This window comes from Acanthisitta chloris, unplaced genomic scaffold (genome assembly GCF_000695815.1).
Source record: "Acanthisitta chloris isolate BGI_N310 unplaced genomic scaffold, ASM69581v1 scaffold270, whole genome shotgun sequence".
NCBI lineage: Eukaryota > Metazoa > Chordata > Aves > Passeriformes > Acanthisittidae > Acanthisitta > Acanthisitta chloris.
Genome location: NW_008649724.1, coordinates 4,473 through 27,803, shown reverse-complemented (window position 1 = coordinate 27,803; position 23,331 = coordinate 4,473). Strand labels below are relative to the sequence as shown.

The window sequence follows — 23,331 nt, the reverse complement described above, 5'->3', positions numbered from 1 at the left end:
TATATTTTATTAATCATGTTGTTCTTTTCTCATTAGCTATTACTTGATTTGTATGTCAATCACTGGAAGTCATATTCTCTTTTAAATAATCAGAAATGCATATTCTCTTCCTGCATTCCACAATGCATAGCAAGAATTGGGGAGTGAGAGGGTGAGAAGAAAGACTGAGACTTTGAATCTCATTTAAAGAGTTTTGGGCTCCAGCCATTTTTCCTTCAATCATTCTGGTAGCCTCTAAATTGCATGTGAATGCACATTGCTGCAGGCCCTGTTGTCCTGGTTCCCCAGCTATCCAGAGCAAATCTCAGTCAAATCACAGTATGAACCCCATCTCACCTGCATCTCTGGGGGGCCATGTCATTGAAATCCAAGTAGCCTAGTCGAGATGGGGAAAAGGGGAGAGAGGCTACTATGCACTTACATCTACCCTGCACAATATGAGTTAGGATATGGCTGAAGTGCACATCCTCTGAGTACCAATGAATGTGTCCCAGGCAATAGGGTCAAACAGCTTGAGGATCATCCTTAAAAATACTCAAAAGACCAGTAACGTATGAACTACAAACAACCACATTCCCAACAGTAATTGCACTTACATGCTTTGAACACTGTTCAAATCTATTCATGCTAATTAAGCCCTCATTCTGATGCCTCCAACCCACAAAAATCAGTGCCCTACCTTGAAAGGTGTCCTACCCGCTAAGGCCAATCTTTGATAAAGAGCATACAGAGAACCAAGAGGAGGAAAACACAATCCCTTATCCTTAGAGAACATCAAATGTGGCTTACATGTCATAGGTCACTCTGTCCTGGAAAGAATCTGCTGGAATCCAGTTCGAGCCCTTAAGAAAAATGGGTCGGCCATTGATTCTGAAGTAGAAACTCAGACCTGGTGAGCCAGGAATAGGTTCCTGAATGAGTTCTACTGTCCGAAAATAAGCCTGTGAAGATATGAAACTCAGAATTAAAGCTGACAAAAATAAATTAAAACAAATTAAATAAAGAAAACTATTACAAAAGGGATCGAACTGAACAATAGCAGCTTAGAATTTGTCAAGGAGTCAAAAGGCATAGTCTCATCTCTAAATTCTTGCTTGCTTGAAACACACTGTAACAGGACTAAAAAGAATTCTTTCAATAAACCTGTTCACCTTTTTAAGTTACTAACATATTAAGAGAGAGAGGATGCATGACAAATGACTGTGCATGTGCATACATGTATGTAAGCAATACACAGGTTTAATTGCTGCAGATTTCAGTCAAAAGTCCAGCTGAAGACCAGAGAGAGGAATACAGTGCTTGCACTAGATCAGACACCATTTAATCTGCAATTATCTCCCCACAGAAGGAGAATTTAGCAGCTCAGTTTTAAGTCTTGTCCTTGAATGCTCAGCTTTGGATTCATCTAGTAAAAGCAAAATCTTCTTTTACTGCCCTGAAATGATATTGTTTAGGTGTAGCAATTAAAGAGAAAATGATATGCATGCAAACACAAATGGCAGCTTGCAAGTGAAGGGCCCTCTGGCCATCACAGCTGTGTTTGAACAGCATGATCAGCAATAAGGTCTCAGAGAGACCAGTTCAGCTAAATAACCACTAACTCAGTGTAAGATATTAAAGATCATTCCAGATAAAAGCACATCTCAAGCAAACGCCAAACTTTTACAGCTGCTATTGCAGCCTAATATATGGCACTGTATACTGCAGATGCTGAAAACAGGAAAACATTCCTTCTTGCTGTTGCAGGTGGAATAGAAGTTCTCAAGAAATCATTCCAGACTTTTCTGGGACTTCACTTCAGTCAAAGCAACAGTGCTGCTTTGAGGGGTACCCTGATTGCACCGACATAAACAGTCAATTCGTTGAACTGACTGATAGTGGTGAGAGAGCAGTTTGTTGACTGCAATAACACTGACCACTTATTTGTACAGGTGTCTTTCTCACCTGCCATGGGACAGATGTGGAGCAGATGATAGGTTAGCTCCTGTGCAGATGCAACGTGTTACAGAAAACATGTTTTTCAGGGAGGCTTTAGAGTTCTTTTTCTTCTGCATCCTTGTTCCAGTTCAACTTATCTAAGCCAGAAGAAAAACCCTTTTTCTTTCTTGTACCTGTTGCTTATTATCATAGGAAGATAACTAGGAAATTAAATAAAGTGTAGGAAAACTAATAACAAAATTTAAGCCAATTCACATCAGGCAACAGGTCAGATTTAAAGGTGACAAATATAAATTAAAACAAAACAAAGAAAGAAAACTATTACAAAAGGGATTGAACTAGTCAAGAGAGCAGGAACCGAGAAAACTATTACAAAAGGGATCGAACTAGTCAAGAGAGCAGGAACCTCATTTTTTCCAGACTACCCCTAAGATAGCAACCACTCATCCCTCAGCTGACTATTTGGTTTACCTTTTCAAAAGGTCAGCTTGTAGAGTACAGCCTGTTCTCTCCCTGCCACAAGCTGCAGTTGAGGAAAGTATCTGTCAGTAAATCAAGCTAAAATTAACCTAGTTAAGTGCGAGTGATATACCTGTCTTTAAGACAAAACATAATTCTTTATTTTACACACTAGACAAGGCTGGAATTCAACAGAGAAATGACTAATCCTACTATGGGACTGCATTTTCTAAACTTTCAGTTTATCAATAATCGCATATATAGACAGAAAACGATTTCTAGTGGTAGAGTAGAAATAGAAAATCACCACTTTTTTGCTTCCTTTTTGGTGCTTCTAGGTCAACTGGACAATTATTAACCAAACAGCTGGACAGAAACAATGCATGTGACAAACTAGATGCATGAGTGGAGGCCACAGGATCACTGACCTCAAATTAAACCCCTCTGCATCACAGCAATGAATTACAAAATGGGACTTGCCCAAGCCCTGCAGTGTTTTGCAGTGTTGCCCAGGGGCAACGGAGGAACTGGTGAAAAACTGCGAAGTCAGACCATTGAGAGGACATTTCAGATTCCCTGTCCAATACCTCTGTGCACAGACATGCACTCAGGACAGTGTGCCCTGCCTTTTTTCTACTCTAATCCCATTGCACACTGGGTTGGTTGAATATAGACCAATATTAGGAACTTAGCTTTAGGACAACAGCCTTACACCCATTCCTAGAATTTTGTAGACCTATTTTAACATGAGAAGCTGAACTAAAAAAAAAAAAACCACCACCGATATTTCATACAACTTTCATGGTTACTGAAGGCTACAAAAGAAAAACTACATTATGAGTACCACACTAGCAAAAAGTTCTGACCTTCCTCCACTGAATTCAATTACTTGGAGAAAACTCTTCAGTCTCCCTTATGGCTCTTTTTTATGGCACAAAGTGGAATGGGATTTATAGCTGGGCCTCCCAAAGTATTTGGGACATGCTCTTAATGGATGCCATCAGGCAGGTTGGGACTGTCTCAGAGTGCATTTGTAATGGAGTATTTATACTATGACAAAACTAACGTGATACTGCTTTATTCACACTCCAGTAAAACTCACGCAACTGGCCAAATCCAAGGCAATCTGAGAGGCTGAAGCATTCAGCCAAGACCACCCAAACAGCAGGAGCAAGAGGAAAACCTCCTTAGCCTCAGCTCACATTCCCAGGCCTCCAAGGTTCAGTGCTTTTTGTGTTCCCAACTCCATTGCTCCCCAGGGGCCCATCTTCCTGTTCCTACATCAGCTTCCTTCTGCCTTGTGGGGTAAAACAAGGGCAAGAGGAGACAGCTAGCATCTGGAAAACCTGGTTACATGCCTTTCTGGCTACTGAGACCTTGGCCAGCTTGCTGCCTGAGGCTAAACATATCTCCCATCCTGAAGCACACAGAAAAGGCTCTCTAGCCCTCACAGACAAATCAGCTGGTTCTGTGCGTAATTAAGAAACAGATACCTGTCTTTTTAAATCACATACAAAGGCTTTGTACACAGTTATGTGACCTGTGGATCACACTTGGCATTCCCAGATTTAACAATAGGAAAAGTAATAGGGATGAAGATGCCTAGAGCTGAAATAAGATCACAGAATGCCCCACTGGCCTAACAAATTAGCACACAGCATGAAAGCAGTGTGAAAACTACAAAGCCAAAAGGAAAGACTTCTGGAAGTCATGCTAAAAGGCCTAAGGGGAAAAGAGGGTGCAGAGGGATTGAGGTAAAGACAGCTAGAGGCTGAGATCTTCCAAGTACTTAAAAAACCTTATGAAACAAAAAACTGAGTACAGTGCTGAAGAAATAAGCATAGAGAAAGATGGGGAAACAGAACTGAAAAAAACCCAAATGCCTCTTGAGGCAATGAAAGAGGTAATAAATTCCTTGAAGTAAGCAATGGCTAGAAGAAAAGCAACTTATCAATAGCAAACAGGACTGGAAAGACCATCCCTCAAGAAAACCAGTTTCACTCTGAGATAATTTCTGGCTATGACTTTATTTTACATTATCCTGAGAGAAAAACTCTAAACCAAAATACTCAAATGGAAAAACCAAAACCAAAACCAATCCCATTCTGGATGTTGGCTTTATTCTGTTTTGGTTTTCTGCTACTCTGAACAAGAATGAGTAAGTACTTCCCTCAGTCCAAGAGGTTCCCAGCACAGCTAGCTAGAGCTCTATAGAGCTCTAGCAAGTATGTACTGGGAGGTGTGCTAGTTTGGGCTGAAGTGAACTTTCTTCACAGTGGCTAGTATGGGGCTGTGTTAAAGATTTGTTCAGAGCATAGGGTTAATAATATAGAGATGTTTTTGTTGTTGCTGAGCAGAGCGTACACAGAGCCAAGGCCTTTACCACATTCTGTACTGCCACACTGGCAAGAAAGTTGGGTGTGTATGGCAGATTGGGAGGAGACACAGCCAGGACAGGTGACCCAAACTGACCAAAGGGATATTCCATACCATATGACATCATGCTCAGTATATAAAGTGGGAGGAAGGAGGAATGAGGACATCTGGAGTGATGGCATTTGTCTCCCCAAGGAACCATTATGCGTGATGGGCCCTGCTCTCCTGGAGATGGCTGAACATCTCCTGCCCGTGGGAAGCAGTGAATTAATTCCTTGTTTTGCGTTGCTTGTGTGTGGCTTTTGCTTTCTCAATGAAACTGTCTTTATCTCATCCCATGAGTTTTTCTAGCTTTTACCCTTCCAATTCTCTCCCCTATCCCACTGGTGGGGGAGTGATTGAATGGCTGCATGGTGTTTGGTGGCTGCCTGAGGTTAAACCACGACAGGAGGCCACCCAGAAATATTTCCAAAGGATTAATGTTTTGAAGATTACTCTAATGTCAGAATCCAGAGAGTAGTTCAAGCTAAGAGTAGCTAAATCTAACATAAGATCAAGGTGTGTTTTCTCACATGTACAGTTCTCATCCTTTAGTTTTTGTCTGTCCAAAGTTAAGTAGATTTTCATATGGAGACAAACCACATGTGAAATGCCTCACCACTATTTTTTTATCTTACAAACAAACAAACGAGAAAAAAAAGGGTGGGACTGGGAAATGTATTCCACCTGAATACAGTCAGTACTAGATGAACAACAGAAGTGACAACGGAACAACTTTCAGGAACACTAATCCCTGATTGTATCTCCTGAACGACTCAAAGTTCTTATTAAGCCATATGAATGTTGCCATTCAGTCCTGCTGACATGAGAGAAAATTGTGCTAGAACATGAAAAACCTGCATATGGAGCCTTTTTCCACTCATACAGCTCTGGGTGGGGGGCAATGGTGAATTGTGTGTGTCTGTCAGAATCCAAGACAGAGTCACAAAACACATGAAGGAAGACTCGACTTTACACTACAAAGTTTTAAGAGCTTCATATGCTGGTTAATTTATAATGCCCACTGTGTGTTGCGTTTGCTTTTTTCCCCCTCTTTCCCCCTAAAGAGAGAAAAAGAAGAAGCCTCTGAATATCTTTGTAGACCATGAAGCCCCCATGACCATATGCCACAGGCTCTACAAAATATCCTGACACAAGTACCCAAGTGGAATCAACTACTTTGCCTATCATTGTGCAGTTTTCACACAGTAATATAGCTATAAAGCCTTTTTACAGGCTTTATAGCTATATTTTTTACAAACAGTTTTTTCCAAGCATAATATGATGTATTTACTTGGTGTGGGGGTTTTTTAATTGTTTCAAAATTAAATCACTTATAATAGCAAAGAATTATTATTATGACTTCATAATCAAACTAAGGGCTAGTCCTATAAAGACTAGGATGCCAGAAGCTACTGTGTTTTCATACTTTTGTTTCATATGAACAAATGTTACAGCAAATAGCTGTGGTGACCAGATTAGTTTTTAGTGAAGCAATACACATAAGAACCATTTAATAAGTGCATAAATTTACTTGGCTGTTTCCACATGTTGATGGCATAAGGAGACCAGTTTAATCTCTATGATTTTTCTTTTTAATGAACAATTGGAAATGACCTCCTCTAGGCTGCTTAGGAAAACCAAACAGATAATTAAACAGCTAGTGTGTTACAGGAAGTCCTATGCAAATATCCCCAAATATTACCTTCATGGTTCATATTTAAGATGTTACCTCTTCTTAAGCCTGAAGTACATTGATCCTATTCTAACAAATGAATTTATGTTAGTATTTTAAAAACTGAATTAACAAGAAAAATCTCAGTAATACACCTTTGCATAACCTGTAGAAATCTAAAAGGGTTTTTCAGTGCATGACACAAAACCATTGGTATATGAAGTTTAGAAGTGCTTTGTTATTCTTGAGATAGAAAACTTCAGAAATAAACATCTTTTCTTTCCTGAGGTTTCCAGCTAAGTGTAAGCCATCTTCCAGTCTGAATACAAGTAAAGGCATCCATATAGGCCAAGACTACCAGAAAACAGGTAACCTTACATTATGACATTAAAAAAACTCATTTCTCGTTAGCATTTTCACACACATATTACAATACAGCAGAATATTTAAGAACTCTCATTTCTCGTTAGCATTTTCACACACATGTTACAATACAGCAAAATATTTAAGAACTCCAGATACCTGCCATGCAGAGTAGATGTCCTAACAGTAACAGTGCAAGGTCAGATGTAATTAAGCTGAAGGGCTCACCTTTGAAAATTTCTCTATCTGGTATCCTGCCTCCATGATAAAAGTTGTTGTCATGTTGTATCCAGTTTGCTTTCCATGTCCATTTGGCCACCAAGCCTCCACTTCAGAACTCTTGAATGTATGAGAGAGAAAGTCAGAGAAATGTGTATAAAAAGAGGCATAAAATGTACCTGCGGGCTCAGATATCTCTGAGTGAATTACCATAAGTCTAATGAGTTTTTGTGCTTCAGGTGAGATATGCTGAGATGTCTCAAACTGCAGCTGCAAGGTGAAAATTATTTAAAGAGAGAAGTATGATTTCTTCCATTAAAGTCCAGGCTATCACTTCATCTTGTGTCCACAATAGGCCATGAGCATACATACATGTGCATGCACTCATCTCTAGCTGCTACCCCTACACTGGCAGACTATTCCTTCAGACCCTAAATATCTGTGTTAGGAGCAGACATTATTCACTAGCCTCTGTATCATACACGTCCTCTCACTGACCCTTTTAACTATCACATGCAACATTCAATCTACAGAGACGACACTTTTCAATTGTCACTCCGGTTATGTATGACCATACTGACTCCTACACTTATGTCAAGCTTTTAAGTCAAATTCTGAGATTCATTTTAAATTTTGTTTCTTATTTTTCTCTATGCTTCCTAATCACATCATTAGTACTCCATGATTTTAACAAACAAAACACTACCTGTAGGATGACAGAGTGATTCAACTTTCTCATTTTTCTCATCACAGAGATCATATTTATGTCTTCAATCCTGCAGCCTACTTGTGCTGCTCAGTCCTGTTGCCAACATTTGCCAGTTGAGCGCACAACCAAAAATCGTGGAAAGAAAGCAATAATGCATGCAACCAAACAATGGAGGGATCAGGACTGAATAGAGTCATGCAAGGAGTGCCTCAATCTTTTCAAATAAATTGAGGCCAGAGAGCAGCCCAACAATATGTTTTGCTGTAGCCATACTTGGAAGCAATCACGAATGTATCTACCAACATTTCAGCTTCCCTGATACAGAATTATCGTAACTGCTTGTGCAGAAGCACTAATCTCTGTGTTGCATGGATACAAATGGAAGCACAAAAGCAGCGTGTGCCTCAACAACAAGGGAGTGTTCACAGCTGCCTGGCATGACTGGAGCATCTCATTGGCCACTAATGATGTCACCTCTATGCTCACCATTAGCTGATAAGCAAAATGCTGTCAGGTTGGCAACACAGCACTTTGAGTGGCAGTTGCAGGAAGACTGATACACATCTCTAGCGATACGCACCACTCAAATACAGACTGACTCCACAACATCATCTGCAATAAGCTCTCAACTAGGAACAGATTTCTGGTGAGGTCTCACTGTTTAACATGCACCCACACAAGCTGTGTACAGAGTAAGGGCTCTGTTAGCTTCACTGGTACATGTGAGAACAAATTTCAGGGCTTCTCATAAAATCAGCTGATGGGAGTTCATGCAGCAAAGCCTTTTGTGCACAAAGAATAATGAAACACTGCTGCCTCTGCGCTGGAGGAAGTGCTTTCTCACAAACCTGCAGTCACACTACACTAACAGAGCTCTTCTGAGGTTGGGGGTGGGGCAATTAAATAAACAAAAATATTTTTTAAAAGTTTCACTTTGCAATGCTTGCTTCAGGTAATCCATTAAACTAGGGACTAATGACTGTTTTAAATGAAAGTGGGTATTTGTAATTGTTTATACAACCTGCATGTCAGATGACAACAGTAACAAAAATTGTATGTTTGCATGCTTTTGTGTCAAAATAAAACAAAGCTCATAAGCATGCAAGTCACTGAGTGTACATACTAAAATATAAACTTGCCTTTTAACATGTGCTTTCTCTCCACTCAAACAACTGACAAGTGAACTCAAGAATACACACATAATGCAATCAAACTGGGAAAACAAATGCAGAGTTACACAGCAATACAGAAAATCAGCAGAGCCAGTAAAATACAGCAAGGTTTGAAGGCAGACCCTCAAATGTTCTTAACTGCCAGAATTGCCAGAAGCCCCAAATTCCTGCTCACAACACCTCACTCACCCACAAATCTAACTGAGTCCTGTGGCAGTGAAGCAGACAGCAGCTCCAGTGAACACCATCAGGTGCTGCACCTGCCAGAGCTGCCACTCTGCTCCCTGGCCTGGACCTGCTGCTCTCAAGGTCAGTTCTGCACAGTCAGCTCTACTAGGGCCCTGCTCTCTGGCAAGTTCATGATTCTTTTTGCTACACTGGGCTCACTGTCTAATTCAAGACACCTACCTACTTGCCAATGAGAACAGACACACTGATTTTCTTAATCTCTCAGGATACAATTGGCTTTCTGTGCTGTAAGTGCACCTTGACAGCTCCAGTCCAGCTTCTTATCTACCAGCAAACTGCAAGTCCATCTCGGCAGGGCTGCTCTCAATCTGTTCATCACCCAGCCTGTATTGATACCAGGGGTTGCCCTGACCCAGGTGCTGCATCTTGCACTTGGTCTTGTTAAACCTCATGAGATTCCCATGGGCCCACTTCTCGATCTTGTCCAGGTCCCTCTGCATGGCATCCTGTCCTTCAGGTGTGGCAACCAAACCACTCAGCTTGGTGTCAACAGCAAATTTGCTGAAGGTGCACTTGATCTCTTCATCTATGTCATTAATGAAGATATTAAATAGCACTGGTCCCAGTACGGACTCTTGAGGAACACCACTTGTCACTGATGTCCATCAGGACTCTGAACCTAAACAGTGGTCTATCTAAGCTAAATAGTGGTCTGCCTAAATAGCTCATTTAACAGTGGGCAATGATGATGCAATTTTTTTATTCTATTTTTTTGAAGCAAGGGAAAGGTGTCATCATCTTTCTGACACTGAGCTACGTAGCTTCACAGATACCAGTTTTTGGAAAGGAAAAGAACTGTTCTCCTATCCTGTAAGGGGTACAGAACTGTTGTTAAAAGTCAAAAACAACGGTAAGGAAGGGGAGGGAGGCCTAAAACTGGCACGAATGCAAAAAGGCGTGTTGGAAACCAGTGGAAACATTTTGCAGTTGGCTTGTTTTCTACACACACCTCCTTACCTTGTTGATGTTTACAAGAAGCACAATGCTGCCTTCTCCAGGTTGAAGCTTCACACTGAATGTTTGCTGCGTTTGCAATTTAGGTATGTTCACAGTCACAAGACCTGCAATTGGTTTGGAACTGACTACATCAAAAATAGACTCGATTTCAAGACTCCACTGCTGAGCACTCTTTACTAAGTGAAGAGGGGAGAACAAAAAAGGGAATTTAGGAGTTGTGTTTATATACCTATTAGTTAACATGATCTCTCATCAAAGAAAAATTCAAACACCTAAGACAAAATTTAGCAATTTTCAAGCTGTGTATGACCCATACCTACAAGGTTAATCTGCTTGTTTAGTGCGTTTGATATATGTGTTTACATCTGCCAACTTGGAAGAGAATGACACAATATGATTTATGTTTCTCAACTTCCTCTTTTTTATTCAAATGCCATTCAGGGAGTTTTTCAGAGTTCTGTACAAAAGTCAGAGACCAGGACACCAGTCACTTCATTAAGAGGGACTGTTTTCCCACCAACTCCCATATACATCATATTTGCTTTTAGTCAGCACTCGTATGAACATGGTACTCTTTGGGAAAGATCGTAATCACAAGCCAGGACAATCACTTTTGTTGATGAAACAAAAACAGTATTAACAGAAAACGAGCTGAATTCATCCCAGAGTCACTAGACAAATTGAATAGAGTTATGCTGGGGATGAATTGGGCCCACTGTGTCTAGACTTGATGGGCTATATCTTTATGTCCCTTCTGCCACCAAAGTGTGCTGGAGGAAACAAGTTAATGACTTCCCTGAGATAACTCTACAGTTACCTCAGAGGGTCCTCTTCTTTACAGAACTTACTGAATAAGGCAAGCCAGGGTCAAGGGTGCTCAAGACTTAAGTGTAAATTTCTCATTAACTTCAGTAATTCAATTGCCTAGCTACAAACATAGCCTGGCTAATCCTGTACTTCAAATATTACAACTTCGAATCACTTACTTTCTCTTTTCATTTATATACTCTAGCTCTCCTTCCTCCACATGAGAAAGAGAGCTCCCTCCAAAAGCAGAGACTTACATTCAGCCCTGGTGTGATTTTCAGAGTCTTTTGTAAAATGAAGAGCAATGATTGAATTCTCAAGTTCATATTACAACCATCATTACCCAGGGAAGACTAATTTTCAGAAATGTTGAAGGGGTTAAAAAACCACCCACCCCACAAGGGTCAGCCATTACAGTGCATTTTCCTCTCCCCACAAAGGCATATAGAAATTCCAGCCTGTTCTTAACTGCATGAACTGTGGGGTCTAGTCACAGAAATCAAGAACAATGAATATTTTACAGACTCAGTGGTCAAAAGGCTCTGAAACCAAATCCAACAAGCACATACGCAGCTTAAATTCAGGTAGTTCATTAAGTCTTTCTTTTTCAAATGTCATTATGGTTGAATACTAATAGGCTCTCACTCTGCTTCCAAACCACTCTCTGATGAATGAAAGCTGTTTGCTCCCTCTGCTTACCCACAGAGCAAAACTTTACCTACCAGAAGGTGGAGTTGTGGGAATGTGGGAGGGGCCAGAAAAGACTTCTACTGTAACTATATTTTAGACAGCACACAGTCTGTGCTGGGGCTTTCCATGGAAATTCCAGACACGTTAATTCCAGCTAAGACCTGCAGCTATTTCAGGAAGCCTTAAAAGCAGACAGGGAGTGATGTCTTCCTTTTTTATTCATACATAAGAACTCTATTCCCAAGGGCTGAAATTCAAGCCAGTGCAGAGGACTCATTGTGCCAGCCTTTACTCCACTGAAGACTAAGCTCAACAGGGAGTGAAAGAAAGCACGTGGGTGGTCTACAATAGGGCATATTACTGTTTGCAGAAAGTTTCAACAGAAAATTAACCACTTTTGCTCAGTTGCAATGATCCTCAGGACAAAGAAGAGGAAAATCAGAGATCACGGCAAGAGAGGAAACCGGTTTGGTAAGTTAGGTATCAGGAATGCAGGAGGCTATCCTCTCAAATTGCAGCCTTTAACAAATTATCCTTGCATAGCACGATTGCTTTTCTCTCTCAGACTTCATGTTGTGTCCTGAAAACTCAGTGTTCTTGAAACTCTGCTCACTGTGCATTTGTCTTTTCAACACAAAACTAAATTCCCATAGCAGCTTTGCCTTTGTTTTAAATGGAAGTGAGACAAAAGTGAGACATATTTAGTGGGAGCCTTGGTGAAAACACATGCCAGTAAAAAAGAATTTTTTCAAAACATAAGAACAGGGGCTAACCTCAGCTATACTACATTTATTTCTGCAGCTGTTCAGGGCTCTTTAAGCAAAAAAAAAAAAAAGGTTCTGAATTCTAACATTTTTAATCACTATTGTTTGTACTGAAGTACTGTTTCAAGACCTAAAAGAGTGTACTGTGGTAAGAACTACACATAAAGTAATAAAAAAACAACAGAACATTTCCTAAACTGACAGCTGAGATTAACAATAAAATTCTTTGTATTCCAAAGGTGAAACAACAATAAAAAGAAGAAACAAAATAGACTTACCAAAGAAAGAAGTGGAAGAAAAGTAAATCAGGTGATAAAGGTTATAGGCCTCAATTCTAACATCTTTCCAGATTCCCTGAGTGGGAAAAGAAGGGCCCCAGTCCCAACTAAATGAACACTGCTCCTGCAATACAGAATGATTATGTTACAATTGCCTGTTTTTCACACAGACATTGATGCTGTGCCAGATACAAAAGACATTTGCTATTTATCTAAAAATAAAATATTACCATTTACTGAAAGAATTTTTCCAATTTTCATAAACCCAGAAGAGCCTACAGCATTTTATTCTTATTTCTTGACCAGAACTCTGCTGCTACTACCTACACTGTATAAAAATTAAATTTTATATTAAACATCCATGTATAGTGAAATTTTGTACTACTGAAACAGCAAAACACCATCTAGCCCACAACTTAAAAAAACCCCAAACAGTAAAGATCAAAAAACCAATCCAGCAGATTACTTTCAATTCAACTGTGAGTTATTTTAGTTTGGAATGTCAGTTTTTAATTGTGTACCTAAAAGACAAACTAAGCAGAAAACCGATGGTTTGAAACATTACAGTATTCTAAGAGAACACTATCAAATGAAAAATCCTATCTGAAATACTTTATCTCCTACTTTTAGCTGTAACACCACAGATTAGTACAAGGGAAGAGATGCATAGGTCTGGTATGTTTGTGTAGTTCAGTCATGTTCACTGTTTCTCCCCTTTTTATGGTTCTCTTATACAAAAACAAAGGGAACAAAAACACGGTTGAGAAGTAGCTTAGTTCTGGTTCTAACTTCAGAATAACTGTCAGAATTATAAAATGCTGCTCAGGCAGAGAAGTACCTACACTAATTTCCATTTAGCTGTTCTCAAACCTGGTCAGACCTCTAGTTAACAAATCCCTTGACGACATCTATTCAGCTGCCCTCCAAGTTTCACACAGCCCCAGCCCCCAAAGAAAATACAATAGATCTCCTAAAGTCTTGTACAGTGACACACAGTTCTAAATTTAGAGACTAATAACTTACAGCCGAAGCATACTAATTTGGGCAAACCACATTGCACAAGTCTCGCCTATCCCTTGCATTGCTAGAGTCAGCTTGCCTGTATCAAATTGCAAAAGAGCCTTCCAGGAAGCAAACACTGTACCTATTTCAAACCTAAAACCAGGGATAACACATTCTTACACATTCTTAGAAAACAAGTCCCTTTATAAAAAAAATAAATCCATGAATCACTGACAGATTGTCAGGTTTCACTAAGAATACTGCAGAGACTGCTATCAGAAACAGTGCTGTAAGAACACTATGTATCATTGTATCACTGAAGCACATCACTACTGACAGGCTTGTGTTCTGCCACAAATTCCCATTCAGATTTGGGTAAGTTTACTATTGCACTTAATAGTGCACCTGAAATGTGTAAACAGCTCCCCATTGCTTTCAGATGGGAAGCAGTCAGCTTACTTTAGCAATGTCCTAGTATGTTTGTTTACTTTTAGATGTGACATCCCTGCTGTTGTTGCCATATACTTGGAACTCAAAATGTTTCTGGAAATTTCTGGAGCAGCTTCCAAGTACAGGCAAACAACTCATTTGAGGAAAAGCACTAGCATATTATCTTACAAATTTAAAGGTATAGTTAAGTGAAGCATAAAATCATTCCAGGCCACTTCTGTTCTATAAATAAGACTACAGCTGTTGAAGTGCCTTCTTCCTTCCAAACTCCTCCTTGCACTGACTTCTAAGAAACATGGTGGACTCAGAAGAATTAATAAACTTTCTGAAATGTAGTGAAAACAAAAGTAGCAGCAAGTAGAAATAAAGACAACATCTTAATCCTAATAGATCTTTCCAGGACAACATGGAGGTACATGTTTACATTAACAAATTTTAAAGGAAATTACATCCAGGTTGAGATTAACAGGAGGGATTTATAAAAAGACTTTATTAAGAAGACTGAAAACAATTAACAAGAAAGGCACTTAAGTGGAAACAAATGTGTGAAAACAGCCAATCATCCAGCCATTGCCTCTACCTGCTGCAAAGCTAACAGAAATGTATGTGATGCTACTCAAATGACAGTTTGCCATGAGTAAGTTTTAACAGCAATGAAGCTGTGTCTTAAACCAAAGTTCCTGAGTTTCATTCATTTATATTACTTCTTGTTTTCACTGAATATGTACTTATAAGTTGCACTTCACAACACTAATAAGATGAGAACAGGTCCCCTGTTAGATAACACTTCTTGGGACACGCCAGAGCTGCCCAGTATAAATAGCACAGCACATGAGCCATAGCAAACACTCACAAAGCTGCTTGGCTGAGATTTTTACAGCCTTGGCAATACACACTGGTATTTGCAACAGTGAACTCTATTGTCAGCATACATTGCTAAACCCACCCAGTGGATAAAAGTGTAATGATTACACATTTTCCAATGCTATCTTGCTCTCTTAGCAGCAAGTCTCCTCACTGACTTCTTGATGAAAATAGCCTTTTAAACATCCTTATCACTTAGATATGAAACCTGGCCTTCTGATGCCTCTCCTATTGTCAACATGCTAGATTACAGGTTTCTAGGGGAGATAGGAGAAGCAAGCTGTAATGAACAATATGCCCTACTTATAAAATGACATTGCAAGTTGTGGAATACAATTGTAAGGACAGCACATGGTGCATTCCCCTTTCCAAGCCTGAAGCCAGAGACACACAATTCTACCCCTACCTTTCTGATGAAATTAGCATGGCACTCTCCTTTCTGCACAGGTGGAGGGCATGCTGGGGGGATGCTGTATGCTTTGTGACATCTGCTCTGCTCTGCTGCATATGAAATGGCTGATAAGAAACGGACTTCAATAAAATTGTCCTCCTTGATCACGCTGGTAATATCAAAGCTCTAGGACAAAAAAAGGGAACAAAATTATTTCAGTGCTGACATTTATTTGTGAGATTTATAATCACTGTTACATTGGGATTTTAATACCATACATATATTATTCAAAGGGATTTGAAATACAGTCTCAACAGGCTCTGGTTTTGAATGAAAAGTTACTTCTTAAGCTGTAAAAAAGAAAATAGGCAGTAATGTTTTAGATACAAAGAGATGTTTCTGGAAAAAACACTTTCCTCATACTGAGCCCTCATTGCAGACTGCAGCCCTCTGCTTGCACAAAGAAGGGCCTGAAGGACAAGGGCAGCAAGAGAATCTTTAGTCTCCTTCCTCATCCAGAACTCATCTGCACCTGGAGAAAGACACCTTATTCCAACAAAGAAATCTGGTCTATACAGAAGTCCTTCCAACTCACACTGTGCTGCCAGCTTACCTACCACAAGGCTCTGAGTGGCCTTGTTCATGAATGCTGCAAAGCTGGATTTCAGGCCAACTGCATTCTCATCCTCAAAATTTACAGACACACGTTCTACACCAGCACTAAAGGAAGCATTTGGAGGCTTCCTCACTGGGTCAAAGTCCTCTTTAGTGTGGCTGGATAGAAGGAGAAATGTTCCATTTCAGAATTATCCTGTGCTATCAAGATAATATGGTTCCAATGGCTAATACCCATTTATTCCTCACAGCATTCATTTGTGACAAGCCAAGTCTTGGCAGTTATTTCTAACTTGGGAGCAGGCCAGCTAGCATCACTTATGCCTGTAGCACACAGCAGAAAATTACAAAGCAAATAGCATCCCCCATACAGAGCCTCACAGAGTCCTTCCTGCAGAGGTTGCTACCATGTAGTACAGGTGAACAGAGCACAAGTCAGGGTCACAGTAATCCCAGACTCAATCTAATGCAGTACATGCTGGCTTTACAGTGAAGGCCATTTCTTGAATTGCTACAACCTGAGAAAAATGAAGTGGCAGAAATAAGGGCAAAGTAATACCACTTCCCAACTCTACAGTGTCTGCTACTGGTAAACCTTTAGATAATCTTCAAATAGTAAATAATTACAATTTAATAAAATCTCTATGGAATTTCTTATTTGACTGATGGTTAATCAACTCAAAGAGAAACTAAGTGGTTTGTCCCAGGTCACACAGACCCAGGTAGCAGACTCTAGCACTTATGTCTCAGTCCAGCACCCCTGCAATAAAACCTGCCAGAATAGTAAATGCTGAAATATGGAGACACCAGATTTCCTTTGTAATTAAGTTATTCCACTACCATTCTTCCTTTAATTCTTCTTTTTTTGATTCTTTCAAGAGAAAAGCAAGGATTGTTCCTTATGCTAGTACTAGAATAATTTTACATTTTAAAGCTATAAAATTAGTTTGAATGCTTTTGCCACTCTCAAGATCATCCCATGATGAATACTCTCATGCTGACATAGGCTAAGCTCAGAAATGCAAGACGATGTTAAGACTCTCATGCTGACATAGGCTAAGCTCAAAAATGCAAGACGATGTTTACAGAAGTGCAATATTAAAAATAAATCACACTGTTTATAAAACAAAAGCTTGGAAACACTTGGTGCAATATTAAAAATAAATCACACTGTCTATAAAACAAAAGCTTGGAAACACAAAGGCTTTACAACACGTGCATTTTCATTGCAGTCTTCACACGTAAACCATTCTAATACCAATTAGTAAGCAGATTTACAGCTAATATAACAGACTTAAGCTTACGTTTTCTTAGAGCTGTGACAGATCCTGAGAAGCAAGACATTATTAGCTGAATTGATCCCCTTGCATTGGGCCACTCATTTAGGACAAGACATTCACCTCTAGATCTGACCCTGTTACTAGTGAAAAGGTAAGCACACTTCTCTTTCTAACATTAATCAGATTACACGTGCAGTCCTCAAGACACTTTCTGTGTCCAAGCAGCTATTTTTATGTGTACTTGAATGCACTGAAAGTTCTCAGAACAAAAGGGCTTTAAGAAAAAAGAGAAGCACCTTCGGAAATAAACACATTACTTACGTATCTGTTGAACATGTTGTCTGTTCTCCCAAGAGTGATGTTGTTGATCAGGATTTGTGCTACTGTATCTACTCCCTCAAACACCAAATTCACCTTCTGCCACTTTCTACAGAAGATAACATATGTGTGAAAAACTGTTAGAATATCTAGAGCTAACAGCACACCGGATACAGACAATACAAAAATGTGTATCACCATTATCTTTAGCAGCAGTTGCCTCAGCTACCTCCAAAACATTTGATTCAGTGTGGGTACATTACAGCTTTAAATAGTCAAATTAAGATGACAGCTGAAGTAGCTCAAGTCTACAACATAGCATGTTCACATAACCACCAGATATCAGATGGGATAACTTCCAAATAGCCTAAGTATTCCTCAGTTGACAATTCATCAGTAATTTTTAACATTCAGAAAAAAAAGGAAAAAGCAACAACTGAAGAGCTCTGCAGCAACAACTTTGCACATTATTGTATAATTTGTTTTATTAGACACAAAAGTATTAAGCACACTTTGTTGATGGATCAACTCATGGTTTTGCACAAAAGATGGCACAGAGCTATTTTAGACATATCTTTACTGCATACCTGACGTCAAAAGGAGTTTTGAATGTCCTGCTGTAGGTCCAATTATCCAGTGAGATCCATCTGTACATCACATCGTTAAATCTATAGTATGGATCCTAGGAACAGACCAACAAAAAGAAAATTACAAGGCTTATTTAGTAGTAGTGTTACTGCATGAAATGCATAATATCCATTAGGTGAGCACTTCTTATTTCAGACAGCCTGCAAATGCAAAACCTTTATCTTATTTAGTTTGTTCTAATACTCCTTTTCACCTTTGAAATAATATGTGAAAGCAAAGCTTTAGTAACTTTTCACTTCACTTAAATAGGTCAAAACCCTGTTTTCTATAATCATTCATACTCCAACTAGAGGTAGCAGGATTTGTTTTCACAGAAGAAATTGCTGGTCTGGAAATTAACCAATAAATCAAGACAGCTTGTGACTTAATGAGAAGAACAGAAACATGATCATCCTCATAATGATGTAGAAAGTAAGACTAATAGGTTTTTAAGAGGCAAAGAAACATCATTTTAGGCCTCTAGGGACAGTAGTGAACAAATCTCTAGTTCAAAATAATTGCAATTACTCCAGTTGTTTCTTGTCAACTAGTCTTGCTGTGGTAAGGCTAAATGTAATTGTTATATTTGGAGGGATGAAGAAAGAGAAGAAGGAGAAGCAACACAATTTTGGTTTTGGTATAAAATCGATTACTCCTTTTGAGAATAGTACTGCATTTACACCAAATGTGCTCTTTTCCCTTTACTCACACTACCCAAGAAGAATAAAAGGCACAGTCGGTCTAAGCTACGTCCTCGACCTTTTTTGATTCAAGCTGTATTTATTACCTTATGGTGGGACACAATGTCCCTCACCTAGGCTGAAGGAATTGGTTACGTGGAGCTGACAACCCACTGCCTCACACCTCATGCAAAGGCAGCAGAAAGGTAGAGTGTCACATGCCCATGTCAGAGTGCAGGTGTCCGGGTCAGTGGCTGACAGCTCACTTCAATCCTCTGCAGCAGCTGCACGGCTGAACTGCTTTCCCAAAACAAAGACCAATCTGTCTGGACTACATGACTCAAACCCAGCCAGGAGAGAGAGCAGCTACATTAAGATTTGCTTTGAGTGTTCTACAGTCCCAACACAGCTAACTACCTGCCCTGAATATACAAATTCACACTGAAGAAAATCTGCCCAGCTTTTTTTTTTTTTTATTTGCTGAAGTTTAATTTTTCTCCCCATTTCAGGAGTCAGTATAGATAGTAATGACATTTTGGACTGAAAAAAAAACTTTCGTATCTTGTTCTTGTTTTACAGCTAACAGGGTCAGACTGTGTAATACAAACACAAACCTATTTACATAGCAGAGCAAAATTCTAGCATCTAAGTGGCTGTCCTCAGCAGCACAGTCCCTTCTGAAGTCCTACGCAATATAAACATCAATACTCGAGCCTATGCAGAGGGAAAGTTGTCGTCTTCACTCTACATGCTATGCTATATCAATCAAATTTCTTACTATAAGAGAATAATAGAAAAAGGAAAGGTCTTGTCACCCCCATGACCTCTGTATTCATAACACACTATATTCTCTAAAAGATTACCAGAACAATTGCTGCATTTTAAGATATTCACACCATTACTTTTATATGCAAAATGCCTTGGGGAATAGACCTCAGACTTTTATTAAGATGTAAAATGTAAGCAAATAAATGCATAGTAAAATACAAAATTTAGGCTCATAAAAGCCACTCCATTACAATCATTGTACTGAGACAATGAAAGGCAAGTGTCAAACGTCAGAGACCATGAAAACCCACAATATGAACTTAAAACTTGCAGTTTGAACAACTGCCTTGCTTTAATATTATATTATTTCAGGTTATACTTTGAAAACTGTGCATGTTAAATTTCAGTCACTGCCACTTGTATGTGTGAAATATTTAACAAAAGGCCTAAGATGCAAGTTGTAAATGCAGCATCAACAGCTGACTGTAAAGCCAAAGCCCATATGGTCAAACAATCGACATCAGTGCCCCAGCAAAGACGCCTAAAAGAAACCTGCACCATTTCTCCCACATAAGCATGGATACTGAAATGCTAATGAAGAAAGTCCTGACTTCTGGAAAACACAAAACTGGTTGTCTAGCAGCTGAGAGAAACGTAGGAATATTTCATCAGAGGCAGAAATCATCATCAAATGGGCTCGTACAAGTTTACAGAGCTGCTTGTTTAAATCTTGGAGCACACTGCAGATCCTGAAAGAGCTTTTTTCTTTATTAGTCTAAATCCTTCAAACTTCAAGAAATGCATCAACTGCTAAAATACATGTCAGCAACAGTACTAACTAGCCCTTCTGACTCGTTCGAGTACTGTTCCTTACTCACAGGCATCCACCTTTTTGATGGAAAGTTCAGTGTACCTTCATAGAAAACCTACTGATATCATTTCTACGTAACCAGTGAAAGCTTATTTGTCACACAGAAAAGCTGTTAAATGCTAATACTGGTTAGTCATTTTAAGCATGACAAATGTTGTTTGTTGTAAAATCAGTCACGTGGCAATGTTCAAGCAATGCTTTTAAGACAATTCTCAAGGTTCAGGAGAAATGTATGACCACAACAAAGTCCCCTAAGAAAGCAAAATGACTTCTCCAGTACACTTGTGAGATTAACAACGTTTTCATTATTAAATGCAGCTGTTCTGAGTGCTGGAAGATGTACCTGTAGGAGTCAAATTGTTTGGATTTTTCTGACACAGAATGTCATCCCACATTAAATCAGCTCACATCAAAATTAAAGGTTTATTTCAGAAAAGTGAATTTAAAAAAAGACAAATTTAAAACACTTAAAGGCACTGGCAGAATTTGAAAGATGGTAGGGAAGAGACTGTACATCTATTAAATATACTTCATGTTCAATAGCTCAACAGCTCAATGTGTTCCTGGAAGCAAATCATAGCAGGGTGGAGCCAATGACAGCTATTTTTAGATTCCACCAAACACGACAGCCTTGCGCTTTCCTGTTCCCTGCAATTTGGGGAAAAAAACTGAACCACTCAAGCTGCCTGCCTGTTTGTTCTCTGCCCTCAACTTCAATGCTGTAAGCAAGCAGAAAATCACCTGCTAAGATGAGGTAAAAAGCCCTGCTACAGATCATCAAAAGGAAGCAATTTCCAGGTCGGAGAACAGGGCATCAGCAGGACTTCAAAAGTACTGGCAGCACTAAAATGAATGCACTGCCAAACGCCTAGATAGAAGCTTCTCCTTGCAGGAATTTTAAGAGGACACTGAAAACCTACAGTGGTATAAGCTAAGAGGTTCTCCTGTTAAGCAGGAAAGGGATGAGACATGAACACACTGGATGTGAGGCTCCAAGCCCAAGTGGTTGAGTGGTACCAGACACACCCCGGCTGGGTGAAGGGCCATCTCCACACCCCGGGGCACCAGGAGGTCCAGGGAGCATGGCACAAACACCTGGTGAGACAGGCAGCTGTATCCAGGTGGAAGACCTGCATGCAATAAAATGAGATGCAATAAAGAGAATAAAAAACCAGATTCCTTTGCCTTATTCTGCTTTCGTCATGGTCTAATTTGAAGTTGCCTCGCATGCTCTCCTCTCACAAATTAACTCTGCTGATATTTTATTATGCACACCATAAGAAAATCCTGATGGTGTAACAGATCACCATAATAACACTAGCAAGTGATGCTTCATGATTTACAGTGTAATGATTCTGCTGTTGCCAACTTCAGACTGGAAGCTAAATAGTTAAGATACTTATCTATATTCATGCACACCCTGATACCAGTCAGGGCATTTATATGATTTGCAGAAAGCCCAGTTTCACATATTTACAGCTTCAAGTCAAGCTGAACTAACAGTAGCCACAAATGGATTGTTCTTGGAACATGAGTCTTGGAAGTTCATCCTAGAGCAATTAATTTTCAGTAGTTACACTTGGAAGGCAGTAAAATGAATGTCACTGTCAATGGTCAAGATGTGTTAAAGCTGAACACTAGGCCAAACGTTACTAAAGATTTAAAACATTAATACCTGTTGCTTAATATTACTTGAATACTCTCCTGGTAACAGACAATTAAATTTTTGTCCATCTTAAAATCACAAGTTTTTGAATTAAAAACTTAAGTGCCCTTTAATATTTATCCTAATATTCACTAAGGCTTTTGAACACTTCCACATATCTTCCCACAGCTCAGCAGAGCACCTATATTTCAATAGAAAAATAATATCTTAATCAACTATTTCATCAATGAATGCCCATCTCATTGAACCTGACAGAAGAATATGATACCAAACGGAATTGTTACCCAGCTTGCTCTGAAAAATCTACGTTATGATGAAGTGTCAAAAAATACAAATGCGTAACAAGCTACAAAAAATACACATTGCTTTCCAGAAATGCAGAACTATCGCTTGAGACACTTACGTTTCTGTCTCTTCTGATATATTTTAATATCCAAGTATGACCAAGACCACTGTAATCTTGTGTGTCAAACACATACCCTTGTCTAACAGTCCAGAAAATGAAGTGTTATCCAGCCCCAGTATGAGCATCACAGTTGCAGAACCCTCATAATAGTTCTTTACAAGTCGAAGTGTCAGCTAGTAAGACAAAACAGAATTATGTATGAATGCAAACAGCTGGTGGAGGAGAAGATCCAGCTACAATAGCAATATTCATCAGAACTGAAATTTCACCGGAGTCACCTGCCAGCAAAAATGGCATCATGCAGAACTTGGACAGCAGATGGTAGAGGATGACTGTTTCTAGCACATAGATTTAATGTGCAAGTTACCTGTGGATACATATGGCTTACTAGAACCATGCTTGAAATAAAATACTACAAAGACAGTGGTTAAAAGCAAAATCTTCACACAAAATGGTTTTGGCAAGTCTTTTTTCTAGAGTGTGCTGGTTTGAAAGCAAACTGGTGAGAGACTCCAAGTCAGAAGTACAATTTAATATGAAACACAAACAAAACAACAACAAATACAACAGTACAAATTAACAACCCAAAAGAAAGAAACCCCTGACAGTCAGCAAGTAACCCGACCCCCTGTCAGTCAGGGGTTGATAGCAGTCCCATTGAATGGTGGCTGCATCCTCCTGCAGTGATGGGTCTGTGG

General features: G+C 39.4%; 1 protein-coding gene across 1 annotated transcript in view; it reads right to left on the bottom strand.

Moving 5' to 3' along the window:
• Positions 1-22,806, bottom strand: part of MANBA (mannosidase, beta A, lysosomal) — a gene marked incomplete at its 5' end in the record, with an annotated part of 44,578 nt that extends 21,772 nt beyond the window's left edge. The window contains 9 exons of the mRNA XM_009081738.1: positions 790-941; positions 7,079-7,189; positions 10,157-10,332; positions 12,696-12,819; positions 15,418-15,588; positions 17,619-17,724; positions 18,203-18,297; positions 21,579-21,691; positions 22,707-22,806. Coding sequence (XP_009079986.1) covers positions 790-941; positions 7,079-7,189; positions 10,157-10,332; positions 12,696-12,819; positions 15,418-15,588; positions 17,619-17,724; positions 18,203-18,297; positions 21,579-21,691; positions 22,707-22,806 — 1,148 coding nt within the window. The remainder of the gene's footprint in view (positions 1-789; positions 942-7,078; positions 7,190-10,156; positions 10,333-12,695; positions 12,820-15,417; positions 15,589-17,618; positions 17,725-18,202; positions 18,298-21,578; positions 21,692-22,706) is intronic.
• Between the last annotated feature and the right edge of the window lie 525 nt (positions 22,807-23,331).